The sequence below is a fragment of the Lethenteron reissneri genome, chromosome 42, assembly GCF_015708825.2.
Source record: "Lethenteron reissneri isolate LAM-NWPU_2019-01 chromosome 42, ASM1570882v1, whole genome shotgun sequence".
NCBI classification, from domain to species: domain Eukaryota; kingdom Metazoa; phylum Chordata; class Hyperoartia; order Petromyzontiformes; family Petromyzontidae; genus Lethenteron; species Lethenteron reissneri.
Window position 1 is genome coordinate 382,548 of NC_083820.1, and position 12,961 is coordinate 395,508.

A 12,961-nucleotide genomic window follows, 5' to 3' on the forward strand; every position below is an offset into this window, starting at 1 on the left:
GAGTGGTGAGCGGTAAGGGTGAGTGGTTGTTGTGAGGGTGAGTGGTGAGGGTGAGTGGTGAGGGTGAGTGGCGGTTGTGAGTGGTGATTAGTGAGTGGTGAGGGTGAGTGGTGAGTAGTGCGGGTGAGTGGTGAGGGTGAGTGGTGAGGGGTGAGAAATTGGTTAGTGGTGAGGGTGAGTGGTGAGGGTGAGTGGTAAGATTGAGTGGTGATGTTGAGTGGTGAGGGTTAGTGGAGAGTGGTGAGGGTGAATGGTGAGTAGTGCGGGTGAGTGGTGGTTGTGACGGTGAGTGGTGAGGGTGAGTGGTCAGGCTGAATGGTGAGTTGAATGGTGAGAGTGAGTGGTGAGGGTGAGTGGTGAATAGTGAGTGGTGAGGGTAAGTGGTGATGGTGAGTAGTGAGGGTGAGTGGTTAGGGATGAGTGGTGAGGGTGAGTGGTGAGGGTCAGTGGTGAAGGTGAGTGGTGAGGGTGAGTGGTGAGGGTGAGTGGTGAGGGTGAGTGGTGATTGGTGAGTGGTGAGGGTGAATGGTGAGGGTGAGTGGTGAGGGTGAGTGGCGGTTGTGAATGGTGATTAGTGAGGGGTGAGGGGTGAGGGTGAGCGTGAGTGGTGAGCGGTGAGGGTGAGCAGTGAGGGTGAGTGGTGATTGGTTAGGGTGTGATTGATGAGGATGAGTGGTGAGTGGTGAGGGTGAGTGGTTGTTGTGAGGGTGAGTGGTGATTAGTGAGTGGTGAGGGTGAGTGGTAATGGTGAGTGGTGAGCGTGAGTGGTGAGCGTGAGTGGTGAGGGTGTGATTGGTGAGGATGAGAGGTGAGTAGTGAGGGTGAGTGGTGAGGGTGAGTGGCGGTTGTGAGTGGCGGTTGTGAGTGGTGATTAGTGAGTGGTCAGGGTGGGTGGTGAGGGTGAGCGTGAATGGTGAGTGGTGAGGGTGAGTGGTGTACACTTGGTGACACGTAAGCAAGTTTTTTTAATGGGAATAGGGTGAGTGGTGGTTGTGAGGGTGAATGAGGGTGAGTGGTGAGGGTGAGTGATGAGCGTGAGTGGTGAGTGGTGAGCGTGACTGGTGAGTGGTGAGGGTGAGTGGCGAGGGTGAGTGGTGAGGGAGAGTGGTGAGGGTGAGTGGTGAGTGTGGTGAGCGTGAGTGGTGAGGGTGAGTGGTGATTGGTGAGGGTGTGATTGGTGAGGATGAGTGGTGAGTGGTGAGGGTGCGTGGTAAGGGTGAGTGGTGAGCGGTAAGGGTGAGTGGTTGTTGTGAGGGTGAGTGGTGAGGGTGAGTGGTGAGGGTGAGTGGCGGTTGTGAGTGGTGATTAGTGAGTGGTGAGGGTGAGTGGTGAGTAGTGCGGGTGAGTGGTGAGGGTGAGTGGTGAGGGGTGAGAGATTGGTTAGTGGTGAGGGTGAGTGGTGAGGGTGAGTGGTAAGATTGAGTGGTGATGTTGAGTGGTGAGGGTTAGTGGAGAGTGGTGAGGGTGAATGGTGAGTAGTGCGGGTGAGTGGTGGTTGTGACGGTGAGTGGTGAGGGTGAGTGGTCAGGCTGAATGGTGAGTTGAATGGTGAGAGTGAGTGGTGAGGGTGAGTGGTGAATAGTGAGTGGTGAGGGTAAGTGGTGATGGTGAGTAGTGAGGGTGAGTGGTTAGGGATGAGTGGTGAGGGTCAGTGGTGAAGGTGAGTGGTGAGGGTGAGTGGTGAGGGTGAGTGGTGAGGGTGAGTGGTGATTGGTGAGTGGTGAGGGTGAATGGTGAGGGTGAGTGGTGAGGGTGAGTGGCGGTTGTGAATGGTGATTAGTGAAGGGTGAGGGGTGAGGGTGAGCGTGAGTGGTGAGTGGTGAGGGTGAGCAGTGAGGGTGAGTGGTGATTGGTTAGGGTGTGATTGATGAGGATGAGTGGTGAGTGGTGAGGGTGAGTGGTTGTTGTGAGGGTGAGTGGTGATTAGTGAGTGGTGAGGGTGAGTGGTAATGGTGAGTGGTGAGCGTGAGTGGTGAGCGTGAGTGGTGAGGGTGTGATTGGTGAGGATGAGAGGTGAGTAGTGAGGGTGAGTGGTGAGGGTGAGTGGCGGTTGTGAGTGGCGGTTGTGAGTGGTGATTAGTGAGTGGTCAGGGTGGGTGGTGAGGGTGAGCGTGAATGGTGAGTGGTGAGGGTGAGTGGTGTACACTTGGTGACACGTAAGCAAGTTTTTTTAATGGGAATAGGGTGAGTGGTGGTTGTGAGGGTGAATGAGGGTGAGTGGTGAGTGGTTAGGGTGAGTAGTGAGGGTGAGGCGTGAGTGGTGAGCATGACTGGTGAGTGGTGAGAGTGAGTGGCGAGGGAGAGTGGTGAGTGTGGTGAGTGTGAGTAGTGAGTGGTGAGCGTGAGTGGTGGGGGTGAGTGGTGAGTGGTGAGGGTGAGTGGTGATTGGTGAGGGTGTGATTGGTGAGAATGAGTGGTGATTAGTGAGCATGAGTGGTGAGGGTGAGTGGTGAGGGTGAGTGGTGAGGGTGAGTCGCGGTTGTGAGTGGTGATTAGTGAGTGGTGATGGCGAGTGGTGAGCGTGAGTGGTGAGGGTGAGTGGTGAGCGTGAGGGTGTGATTGGTGAGGATGAGTGGTGAGTAGTGAGGGTGAGTGGTGAGGGTGAGTGGTGGTTGTGAGTGGTGATTAGTGAGGGGTGAGTGGTGAGCGTGAGTGGTGAGTGGTGAGGTTGAGTGGTGAGGGTGAGCGGTGATGGTGAGCAGTGAGGGTGAGCAGTGAGGGTGAGTGGTGATTGGTGAGGGTGTGATTAGTGAGGATGAGTGGTGATTCGTGAGGGTGAGTGGTGAGGGTGAGTGGTGAGTGGTTAGGGTGAGTGGCGGTTGTGAGTGGTTATTAGTGTGGGGTGAGTGGTGAGGGTGAGCGTGAGTGGTGAGTGGTGAGCGGTGAGGGTGAGCAGCGATGGTGAGTAGTGATTGGTGAGGGTGTGCTTGATGAGGATGAGTGGTGAGTGGTGAGGGTGAGTGGTTGTTGTGAGGGTGAGTGGTGAGGGTGAGTGGTGAGGGTGAGTGGTGATTGGTGAGGGTGTGATTGGTGAGGATGAGTGGTGAGGGTGAGGGTGAGTGGCGGTTGTGAGTGGCGGTTGTGAGTGGTGATTAGTGAGTGGTGGCGGTGAGTGGTGAGCGTGAGTGGTGAGTAGTGAGCTTGAGTGGTGATTGGTGAGGGTGTGATTGGTGAGGATGAGTGGTGAGTGTGAGTGGTGAGGGTGAGTGGTGGTTGTGAGTGGTAATTAGTGAGGGGTGAGTGGTGAGCGTGAGTGGTGAGTGCTGAGGTTGAGTGGTGAGGGTGAGCGGTGACGATGAGCAGTGAGGGTGAGCAGTGAGGGTGAGTGGTGATTGGTGAGGGTGAGTGGTAAGGGTGAGTGGTGAGTGGTGAGGGTGAGTGGTTGTTGTGAGGGTGAGTGGTGAGGGTGAGTGGTGAGGGTGAGTGGTGAGGGTGAGTGGCGGTTGTGAGTGGTGATTAGTGAGTGGTGAGGGTGAATGGTAGTGGTGAGTGGTGAGGGTGAGTGGTGAGGGTGAGTGCTGAGCGGTGAGGGTGAGCAGTGAGGGTGAGTGGTGATTGGTGAGGGTGTGATCGGTGAGGATGAGTGGTGAGGGTGAGTGGTTGTTGTGAGGGTGAGTGGTGAGAGTGAGTGGTTAGGGTGAGTGGTTAGGGTGAGTGGTTAGGGTGAGTGGTTAGGGTGAGTGGTGAGGGTGAGTGGCTTTTGTGAGTGGTGATTAGTGAGTGGTGAGGGTGAGTGGTGAGGGTGAGTTGTGAGCGTGAGTGGTGAGTGGTGAGTTGTGAGTGATGAGTGCTGAGGGTGAGGGGTGAGAGAGTGGTTAGTGGTGAGGGTGAGTGGTGAGGGTGAGTGGTGAAGGTTAGTGGAGAGAGGTGAGTGGTGATTGGTCAGTGGTGATTGGTGAGGATGAGTGGTGAGTAGTGAGGGTGAGTGGTGAGGGTGAGTGGTGAGGGAGATTGGTGAGGGTTAGTGGTGAGGGTGAGTGGTGATGGTGAATGGTGAGTGCTGAGGGTGAGTGGTGAGGGTGAGTGTGTGAGCGGTGAGGGTGAGTGGTTGTTGTTAGGGTGAGGGTGAGTGGTGAGGGTGAATGGTGAGAATGAGTGGTGATGGTGAGTGGTTAGGGTGAGTGGTGAGGGTGAGTTGCGGTTGTGAGTGGTGATTAGTGAGTGGTGAGGGTGAGTGGTGAGGGTGAGTGGTGAGGGTAAGTGGAGAGTGGTGAGGGTGAGTGGTGAGTGGTGATTGGTTAGGATGAGTGATGAGGGTGAGTGGTGAGGGTGAGTCGTGAGGCTGAGTGGTGAGGCTGAGTGGTGAGTTGAAAGGTGAGAGTGAGTGGTGAGGGAGAGTGGTGAGGGTTAGTGGTGAGGGTGAGTGGTGAGTGGTGAGGGTGAGTGGTGATTGGTGAGGGTGAGTGGTGAGGGTGAGTGGTGAGAGTGAGTGGTGAGGGAGATTGGTGAGTGGTGAGTTGTGAGGGTGAATGGTGAGGGTAAGTGGTGAGTAGTGAGTGGTGAGTGTGAGTGGTGAGGATGAGTGGTGAGGGTGAGCTGTGAGTGGTGAATGGTGAGGGTGAGTGGTGAGTACAGTCAATATGCACTGCTGTAATCATAGCAGGTACCACCACCACAGTATGTACTGCTCTCATCAGAGCAGGTACCACCACCACAGTATGTACTGATGTCATCATCGCAGGTACCACCACACTCGGTATGTACTGCTGTCATCATAGCAGGTTCCACCACCACAAAATGTACTCCTCTCATCATAGCAGATACCACCACAATATGCACTGCTGTAATCATAGCAGGTACCACCACAGCAGTATGCACTGCTGTAATCATAGGTACCACCACAGCAGTAAACACTGCTGTAATCATAGTATGTACCACCACAGTCAGTATGCACTGCTGTAATCATAGTATCTACCACCAGTCAGGATGCACTGCTGTAATCATAGCAGGTTAGTGGTGAGGGTGAGTGGTGAGGGTGAGTGGTGAGGGTTGGTGGTGAGGGGTGATTGGTGGTGGTGAGGGTGAGTGGTGAGGGTGAGTGGTGAGCATGAGTAGTGAATGGTGAGGGTGAGTGGTGAGGGTGAGTGGTGAGGGTGAGTGGTGAGCGTGAGTGGTGAATGGTGAGGGTGAGTGGTGAGGGTGAGTGGTGAGGGTGAGTTGCGGTTGTGAGTGGTGATTAGTGAGTGGGGAGGGTGAGTGGTGAGGGTGAGTGGTGAGCGTGAGTGGTGAGTGGTGAGGGTGAGTGGTGAGGCTGAATGGTGAGGGTGAATGGTGAGGGTGAGTGATGAGTGGTGAGGGTGAGTGGTGAGGTTGAGTGGTAAGGGTAAGTGGAGAGTGGTGAGGGTGAGTGGTGAGTGGTGATTGGTTAGGATGAGTGGTGAGGGTGAGTGGTGAGGGTGAGTCGTGAGGCTGAGTGGTGAGTTGAAAGGTGAGAATGAGTGGTGAGGGAGAGTGGTGAGGGTTAGTGGTGAGGGTGAGTGGTGAGGGTGAGTGGTGAGGGTGAGTGGTGATTGGTGAGTGGTGAGGGTGAGTGGTGAGGGTGAGTGGTGAGAGTGAGTGGTGAGGGAGATTGGTGAGTGGTGAGTTGTGAGGGTGGATGGTGAGGGTAAGTGGTGAGTAGTGAGTGGCGAGTGTGAGTGGTGAGGATGAGTGGCGAGGGTGAGCTGTGAGTGGTGAATGGTGAGGGTGAGTGGTGAGTAGTCAATATGCACTGCTGTAATCATAGCAGGTACCACCACCACAGTATGTACTGCTCTCATCAGAGCAGGTACCACCACCACCACCACAGTATGTACTGATGTCATCATCGCAGGTACCACCACACTCGGTATGTACTGCTGTCATCATAGCAGGTTCCACCACCACAAAATGTACTCCTCTCATCATAGCAGTTACCACCACAACATGCACTGCTGTAATCATAGCAGGTACCACCACAGCAGTATGCACTGCTGTAATCATAGGTACCACGACAGCAGTAAACACTGCTGTAATCATAGTATGTACCACCACAGTCAGTATGCACTGCTGTAATCATAGTATCTACCACCACAGTCAGGATGCACTGCTGTAATCATAGCAGGTTAGCGGTGAGGGTGAGTGGTGAGGGTGAGTGGTGAGGGTTGGTGGTGAGGGGTGATTGGTGGTGGTGAGGGTGAGTGGTGAGGGTGAGTGGTGAGCGTGAGTGGTGAATGGTGAGGGTGAGTGGTGAGGGTGAGTGGTGATGGTGAGTAGTGAGAGTGAGTGGTGAGTGGTGAGGGTGTGATTGGTGAGGATGAGTGGTGAGTGGTGAGGTGAGTAGTGAGGGTGAGTGGTGAGGGTGAGTGGTTGTTGTGAGGGTGAGTGGTGAGAGTGAGTGGTGAGGGTGAGCAGTGAGGGTGAGCAGTGATGGTGAGTGGTGATTGGTGAGGGTGTGATTGGTGAGGATGAGTGGTCAGGGTGAGTGGTGAGGGTGAGTGGTGAGGGTGAGTGGTGAGTAGTGATGGTGAGTGGTGAGCATGACTGGTGAGTGGTGAGGGAGAGTGGTGAGGGAGAGTGGTGAGGGTGAATGGTGAGGGTGAGTGGTGAGGGTGAGTGGCAAGTGGTGAGGGTGAGTGGTGATTGGTGAGGGTGTGATTGGTGAGGATGAGTGGTGAGTAGTGAGGGTGAGTGGGGAGGGTGAGTGGCGGTTGTGAGTGGTGATTAGTGAGGGGTGAGGGTGAGGTTGAGTGGTGAGGGGAGGTTGAGTGGTGAGGGTGAGTGGTGAGCGGTGAGGGTGAGCAGTGAGGGTGAGTGGTAATTGGTGAGGGTGTGATTGGTGAGGATGAGTGGTGAGTGGTGAGTGTGAGTAGTGAGGGTGAGTGGTGAGCGGTGAGGGTGAGTGTTGAGGGTGAGTGGTGAGTAGTGATGGTGAGTGGTGAGCATGACTGGTGAGTGGTGAGGGAGAGTGATGAGGGAGAGTGGTGAGGGTGAATGGTGAGGGTGAGTGGTGAGTGGTGAGGGTGAGTGGCAAGTGGTGAGGGTGAGTGTTGAGGGTGAGTGGTGAGTAGTGATGGTGAGTGGTGAGCATGACTGGTGAGTGGTGAGGGAGAGTGGTGAGGGTGAATGGTGAGGGTGAGTGGTGAGTGGTGAGGGTGAGTGGCAAGTGGTGAGGGTGAGTGGTGATTGTTGAGGGTGTGATTGGTGAGGATGAGTGGTGAGTAGTGAGGGTGAGTGGGGAGGGTGAGTGGGGAGGGTGAGTGGCGGTTGTGAGTGGTGATTAGTGAGGGGTGAGGGTGAGGTTGAGTGGTGAGGGTGAGTGGTGAGCGGTGAGGGTGAGCAGTGAGGGTGAGTGGTAATTGGTGAGGGTGTGATTGGTGAGGATGAGTGGTGAGGTGAGTAGTGAGGGTGAGTGGTGAGCGGTGAGGGTGAGTGTTGAGGGTGAGTGGTGAGTAGTGATGGTGAGTGGTGAGCATGACTGGTGAGTGGTGAGGGAGAGTGGTGAGGGTGAGCAGTGAGGGTGAATGGTGAGGGTGAGTGGTGAGTGGTGAGGGTGAGTGGCAAGTGGTGAGGGGTGATTGGTGAGGGTGTGATTGGTGAGGATGAGTGGTGAGTAGTAAGGGTGAGTGGCGGTTGTGAGTGGTGATTAGTGAGGGGTGAGGGTGAGGTTGAGTGGTGAGGGGAGGTTGAGTGGTGAGGGTGAGCAGTGAGGGTGAGTGGTAATTGGTGAGGGTGTGATTGGTGAGGATGAGTGGTGAGGGTGAGTAGTGAGGGTGAGTGGTGAGCGGTGAGGGTGAGTGTTGAGGGTGAGTAGTGATGGTGAGTGGTGAGCATGACTGGTGAGTGGTGAGGGAGAGTGGTGAGGGTGAATGGTGAGGGTGAGTGGTGAGGGTGAGTGGCAAGTGGTGAGGGTGAGGGGTGATTGGTGAGGGTGTGATTGGTGAGTATGAGTGGTGAGTAGTGAGGGTGAGTGGGGAGGGTGAGTGGCGGTTGTGAGTGGTGATTAGTGAGGGGTGAGGGTGAGGTTGAGTGGTGAGGGTGAGTGGTGAGCGGTGAGGGTGAGCAGTGAGGGTGAGTGGTAATTGGTGAGGGTGTGATTGGTGAGGATGAGTGGTGAGTGGTGAGGTGAGTAGTGAGGGTGAGTGGTGAGGGTGAGTGGTGAGTGGTGAGAGTGAGTGGTGAGGGTGAGTGGTGAGGGTGAGTGGTGAGCGTGAGTGGTGAGGGGTGATTGTTGAGGGTGTGATTGGTGAGGATGAGTGGTGAGTAGTGAGGGTGAGTGGTGAGGGTGAGTGGTGAGGGTGAGTGTTGAGTGGTGAGGGTGAGTGGCGGTTATGAGTGGTGATTAGTGAGGGGCGACTGGTGAGCGTGAGTGGTGAGTGGTGAGGGTGAGCAGTGCGGGTGAGTGGTGATTGGTGAGGGTGTGATTGGTGAGGATGAGTGGTGAGTGGTCAGGGTGAGTGGTGAGTGGTGAGGGTGAGTGGTTGTTGTGAGGGTGAGTGGTGAGGGTGAGTGGTGAGGGTGAGTGGTGAGGGTGAGTGGCGGTTGTGAGTGGTGATGGGTGAGTGGTGAGGGGTGAGTGGTGAGCGTGAGTGGTGAGGGTGAGGGTGAGTGGTGAGGGTGAGTGGTGAGAGAGTGGTTAGTTTTGAGGGTGAGTGGTGAGGTTGAGTGGTGAGGGTTAGTGGAGAGTGGTGAGTGGTGATTGGTCAGTGGTGATTGGTGAGGATGAATGGTGAGTAGCGAGGGTGAGGTTGTGTGGTGAGGGTGAGTGGTGGTTGTGACGGTGAGTGGTGAGGGTGAGTGGTGAGGCTGAATGGTGAGGGTGAATGGTGAGAGTGGTGAGTGGTGAGGGAGAGTGGTGAGGGAGAGTGGTGAGGGTTAGTGGTGAGGGTGAGTGGTGAGGGAGATTGGTGAGGGAGGTTGGTGAGTGGTGAGTTGTGAGGGTGAATGGTGAATAGTGAGTGGGAGTGGTGAGGATGAGTGGTAAGGGTGAGTTGTGAGTGGTGAATGGTGAGGGTGAATGATGAGTACAGTCAATATGCACTGCTGTTATCATACCAGGTACCACCACCACAATATGTACTCCTCTCATCATAGCAGATACCACCACAGCAGTATGCACTGCTGTAATCATAGCAGGTACCAACACAGCAGTATGCACTGCTGTAATCATAGCAGGTACCAACACAGCAGTATGCACTGCTGTAATCATAGCAGGTACCAACACAGCAGTATGCACTGCTGTAGTGATAGCAGGTACGACCTCAGTCGGTATACACTGATGTAGTGATAATAGATACTGCTATCGAGTTGGTAGATACCGCTATAGTAAATACTAAAACAGTCAGTATATACCACTACAGTCAGTCAATACTGCTACAGTCAGTATATACTACTATACAGTCAGTACATACTGCTACGGTGAGTAGCTACTAGAGTCAGTAGATACTATTATAGAGTGAGTAGATACTGCTATAGATTTTGTAGTTACTACTATAGTCAGTGGATACAACTATAGAGTCAGCAGATACTATACAGTTAGTCGTTACGAGTATATAGTCGGTAGATACTACTGTAGGCCCAGTAAATACTATTATGGTCAGTAGTTATTACAGTCACTAAATACTACTACACAGTCAGTAGCTACTACTGGCTCAGTAGATACTACGGTACAGTCAGTAGATACTACTACAGAGTCAATAGATACCACTTCCTCTGTTGTATGTAAGGTGTTGTTAGTATATATATACCTACGAGGGGTAAAGATATTTTTTGAGGGGGGGGGAGACAATACCTTAGTATCTGTGTATATATATGTAAGGTTTTTAAAATATATATTTTTCACCCGGGCAAAGCCGGGTACTTCTGCTAGTACAATATAATGCGATCGAGAGCGCATCACGTGACCCAGCCCCTCTTCCGCCCACGTGGTCTCCCGGGCTACCATGGAGGAGGCGAGTCGCTCGAATCTCCTCCTCGTCTCCCTCCCCCTCCTCATCCTCTTCTTCATCCTCGTCTCGAGGAGGATCATGAGGGAGACGTCTCCTGCTGCTGCTGCTCGGCTCCCCGTGAGCCTCCTGGTGGTGGCGGGGTCCGGTGAGGCGAGCCACACTGTACACCTACTCGTACTGTGCACCTAATCGTACTGTACACCTACTCGTACTGTACACCTACTCGTACTGTGCACCTAATCGTACTGTACACCTACTCGTACTGTACACCTACTCGTACTGTGCACCTAATCGTACTGTACACCTACTCGTACTGTACACCTACTCGCACTGTACACATCGCGCACTGTGTGTGACGTACATCACACTGCACGTACAGTATGACCGAGGGTGACACTCGCTAGCGTGGACGTAACGACATCGCAACAACATCGATGAACATCATCACTGACTGGAACATAACGCCACAACATCAACAACATCAGCCGTGTATCCCTCTCCCCGTGTCTCTTTTATCCCCCCCCCCCGCCGCGTCCCCCCCCCCTGCATCCCCTCCCCCTGCATCCCCCCCCCCCTGCATCCCCTCCCCCCTGCATCCCCTCCCCCGCGCCCCTCCCCGCGTTCCCCCACCCCCGCGTCGTCGTCGTCGTCCCCCGCGCTCCCCCCGCGTCCCCCTCCCCGCGTCGTCGTCGTCCCCCCGCGTCGTCGTCGTCCCCCCGCGTCCCCCCCCCTCCCCGCGTCCCCCCCCTCCCCGCGTCCCCCCCGCCCCCCGCGTCCCCCCCCCCCCCCGCCGCGTCCCCCCCCCCCGCCGCGTCCCCCCCCGCGTCCCCCCCCGCGTCCCTCCCCCCCGCGTCCCTCCCCCCCGCGTCCCCCCCCCCCCGCGTCCCCCCCCCCGCGTCCCCCCCCCCCCCGCGTTTCCCCCCCCCCCCGCGTCCCCCCCCCCCCCCGCGTTCCCCCCCCCCCCGCGTTCCCCCCCCCCCCCGCGTTCCCCCCCCCCCCGCGTTCCCCCCCCCCCGCGTTCCCCCCCCCCCCCGCGTTCCCCCCCCCCCCCCCCGCGTTTCCCCCCCCCCCCGCGTTTCCCCCCCCCCCGCGTTTCCCCCCCCCCCGCGTTTCCCCCCCCCCCCGCGTTTCCCCTCCCCCGCGTTCCCCCCCCGCGTCCCCCCCCCGCGTTTCCTCCCCCCCCGCGTCCCCCCCCCGCGTTTCCTCCCCCCCCGCGTTTTTCCCCGCGTCTCCCTCCCCGTCTCCCCACACCCTTTACTCGTCTCACTCCCCCCTGTGCCCCCCCAGGGGGCCACACGACGGAGATGCTTCGCGCCCTCTCTGCGCTCCCCGCGCCCCGCTACTCCCCGCGTCTTTATCTCATGGGGGGCTCCGACCCCCTGAGTCGCGCCAAGATTTTGGCCCACGAGGAGACGTGGGGAGCTCGGGGGGGGGAGGTGAGACACGGTGGGGGAGGTATTGTATGGATTGCATAGATTGTATGAGATTGCATGGATTGTTTTGCATTGGATTGCCTACATTTTATGAGATTGCAAGGATCGCAAGGTATTGCATGAATTGTATGAGATTGCATTGCATTGGATTATATGAAATTGCATGGTATTGTATGGATTCCATGGGATTACTTAGATTGTATGAGATTGCATGGATTACATTCCATGGAATTACATTGTATTGCATGGAATTGCATGGATTACATTAAATGGATTGCATTGTATTGCATGGGATTACTGTACACATTGTATATTGCATGGTATCGTATGGATTGCATATATTGAAATTTCATGAGATTGCATGGATTGCATTACATGGGATTGCATAGATTGCATTGTATTGCATGGAGTATATGAGATTGCATGGATTCTATGAGATTGCATCAATGACATTGGATGATTGGTGTGCCACTAGGTGCGGGTAGAGGAGGTGCTGCGCTGCCGTGAGGTGGCAGAGCCGCTGGGCCGCTCACTACTCAAGGCGGCGGTGGCCACGGTGCAAGCATTGTGGATTCTGCTCACCGTGTCACAACCCCCTCAGCTGGTGAGGCATCCTCACCACCCACCCACCCACCCTCTCAACCACCCTCTCAACCACCCTCTCAACCACCCCCCCCCCCTCCCCCAGGTTCTGTGCAATGGTCCAGGCACCTGTCTACCCATTCTGCTTGCAGCCTGGATCTTCAGCCTCATCCGCCTTCCACTCCATCTCCTCTATGGACCTCCTCCTCCTGGTGGCGATGGTGGTAGTAGTGCCACGCGCTGGCGCCCCCGCCTGGTATTCCTGGAGAGCGTGTGCCGGGTGCACTCACTCTCCCTCTCCGCGCGACTCTCGCGCCGTCTCGTCGACCACCTCGTCGTTCAGTGGCCTCAGATACAGCAGCAGCAAGGTGGTGGGTGGAGGTGGGCCGCTAAAACAACATACCTGGGGAGGGTGGTGTGAGATGAGGTCAGGAGACACTCGCCTCGTCACTCACTTGAAGAATCACCTCATCAGACACTCAACTTGGTCATGCAGTGGCCAGTTACATCAGTGAGGTGGAGTTGGTGGAGGTCGGTGGCTAAAACAACATACCTGAGTAGGATAGTATGAGACGAAGCGAGGACTCACCTCTTCGCAGACTACAAAGACCTCAACTTCATCAGACAAGAGGGTGGGGGTGGTGGATGATTGCGCCTGCTGTATGTTGAACTTCTTTTGCACTGTACGTGTATCTATTGCCTAGCGGCACCCCCAGTGGCAGTTGTCCGTGTGTGGGTCTAGTCCAGGGGCACCCTCAGTGGCAGATGTCCGTGTGTGGGTCGAGCGCAGGGGCACCCTCAGTGGCAGATGTGCGTGGGTCGAGTCCAGATACGCACAGCTGCCACTGGGGATGGCCTGAGGCTAGACCCACACACGGACAGCTTCCACCAACTCAAGCATCTGGGTAAACTCTGGTGACCTAACACTAACTTGTGTACAGGATGTTTGACAAATTAATAAAATTATATTTTGACTCATTCTGTCAGCTGTGCGCAATGCTATCTGGTAGTGTGAATCCAATTAGCAAAGACAAGCAAACT

At 55.7% G+C, this 12,961-nt stretch overlaps 1 protein-coding gene across 1 annotated transcript; it reads left to right on the forward strand.

Moving 5' to 3' along the window:
• The first annotated feature begins 9,861 nt into the window (after positions 1–9,861).
• On the forward strand, positions 9,862–12,900 carry ALG14 (ALG14 UDP-N-acetylglucosaminyltransferase subunit). Its single transcript, XM_061569225.1, has 4 exons — positions 9,862–10,050; positions 11,193–11,341; positions 11,814–11,942; positions 12,027–12,900. Exons 1-4 carry the CDS (start codon positions 9,900–9,902, stop codon positions 12,339–12,341), a joined length of 744 nt encoding a protein of 247 aa, XP_061425209.1. The 5' UTR covers positions 9,862–9,899; the 3' UTR covers positions 12,342–12,900.
• Positions 12,901–12,961: the final 61 nt, after the last annotated feature.